This window comes from Melampsora larici-populina, assembly GCF_000204055.1.
Source record: "Melampsora larici-populina 98AG31 unplaced genomic scaffold MELLAscaffold_41, whole genome shotgun sequence".
NCBI classification, from domain to species: Eukaryota; Fungi; Basidiomycota; class Pucciniomycetes; order Pucciniales; family Melampsoraceae; genus Melampsora; species Melampsora laricis-populina.
In genome coordinates, this window is record NW_006768805.1 from 502633 (window position 1) to 504701 (window position 2069).

Sequence of the window (2069 nt, forward strand, 5' to 3'; positions counted from 1 at the left end):
CTTTTTAGACCAGATACAGATGTGATGTCCCAATGAAAAATGTAGAGGAAAGGCTCACCTTTTTAATGCACTTTAAATCGAGTGATTGGATTCAGAACTGCAAAAGTTATTGATGTTTGAAGATTCCAAAATCCTGTCTTCAAAGTCAAGGGCCAAATTTCAGGTATTGTTACAGGTGGGTTTTTGATGATTCTCAGCCTTTATTGTTAGTACATTAACCAATATCTGTGTGTAAAATACAAAAAAATACTTGTCATGACGCCCCAACATCTAGGAACAAGGTGCATATTTTTTCAGATTTTTAGCTCTCTTCCTGTTGCCTCAGGACTTTTCTATGTCAGTAGTTTTCTTTACCGCCCGGTAAAGATGACATTTTGTGTAGTGTCTCTACCAAAAGTTCTCAGTAGAGTACTCATGAGTTTACTCTGTCTGTGTGCGTGAGTCTACTCACTTGGTGAGATTTTTACAGCGCGCGGTACTTACGGGCGGGCCCAGCATGAGTACCGAAATCAAATTGTTCTTTACGCACAAAATGGTTTGGGTATGGTACTATTACTGTAACTCACGTGTAATGGTACTCATGTTGAGTACCGATGGGCGAACTCCGAGCAACTGAGCCGGAGTACACTCACTGCTGCATCCCTGGCTTCTATGGTCGCTGTTTGTCTCAGCCGCGCTCAACTGGTATTGATCTGTGTGTACTAATTCAAATCCATCACTTGAACTCTACAGCTTTTCACTGTTAATCACAATAGATCATCATCAAATCCTCTCTCAACTGAAGTAATCATCTTGACAAGATCCTTGATCAGCCTGGTCCATCCCCTGACTCCAGCTTTTCAAACTTGCACTGACTAAAATCAACAACTCAGGTGTGGTTACGGTGGTAGCGGTGGTCTCTTGGACTGTGCCAACATTTTTGTTCATCTGTATTCCACTATTATTGATCTACAAACAGATCCAATCTTATTATCTTGCCACCTTGCGTGAGCTCAAAAGGATCGACACCGTTACTAAATCACCAATTTTCGCAATGCTTGGTGAAACCTTGAACGGTTTGGCTACTATTCATGCTTTTGGTCACCAGGTCAGTGATACCAATAATTTAGTCATCAACTGTAAAAGTCTAAGCCAGAATTGAAGCTGATCAACGATGAAAGCAGAATTGATTTGTTAGTGAGAACAATTGTCGATTGGACCAAAACCAAGAAGCATATTTTGGTTCAATTGTATCCAACAGATGGCTTGCTGTCTGGTTAGAGTTAATCGGAAGTCTAATGATCGTTTCTGCTGCTGCATTAGCAGTCAGTGGGGTCATTGCAAACGTCAACGGATTAGATAGTGGGATGGTAGGAATCTTGATGTCATATGCACTTTCGATTACTCAGTCTCTTAATTGGTTAGTCAGAAGTGTGACAGAAGTGGAAACGAATATTGTCTCGTGTGAATGTGTACTTGAGTATTCTAAAATCGCGCCTGAAGGTGTGAATGAGAATAATCAAAACTTAGAACCTGAACCTGAATGGCCTAGTCGTGGGGAAATTTGCTTTGAAAATGTGGAAGCATGTTATAGACCTGAGTTAGACTTGGTTTTGAAGGGTGTAAGCTTTACAGCCAACGCTGGTGAGAAAGTTGGTATTTGTGGTAGAATGGGTGCAGGGAAATTGACTATCACTCTATCAATCTTTAGGTTGATCAATCTCTCTAGTGGGCGGATTACAATTGATGGGGTCAATATTAGTACGCTTAGTTTAAGTGGACTAAGGAGTCAAATGTTGATTATACCACAAGACTCTCAGTGTTTTGAAGGCACTCTACGTGAGAATTTGGCTCCATCTGGGATTGTATCTGATGAAAAGCTATGACAAGTACTAGAATCTGCTTGGCTTAAAACACATGTCCAAACCATGGTTAGTAATCATTCTCTTCATTAATCACTCTGACATCATCTACCACAATATCTTCTGACGTTTTTTCACTTGTTGTGATTATTAGCAAGGAGGATTGGATGCCTGAGTGGACAAAGGAGGCACTAATCTAAGTCACGGACAACGTCAACTAATGTGTCT

At 40.6% G+C, this 2069-nt stretch overlaps 1 protein-coding gene across 1 annotated transcript; it reads left to right on the forward strand.

The window, feature by feature from the left end:
• Positions 1–871: 871 nt before the first annotated feature.
• On the forward strand, positions 872–1865 carry MELLADRAFT_38572 (uncharacterized protein; the record flags this gene model as incomplete). Its single annotated transcript, XM_007414117.1, has 2 exons — positions 872–1108; positions 1182–1865. Coding segments are annotated over 2 exons (921 nt in total), but the record flags the coding sequence as incomplete, so codon positions are not given.
• Between the last annotated feature and the right edge of the window lie 204 nt (positions 1866–2069).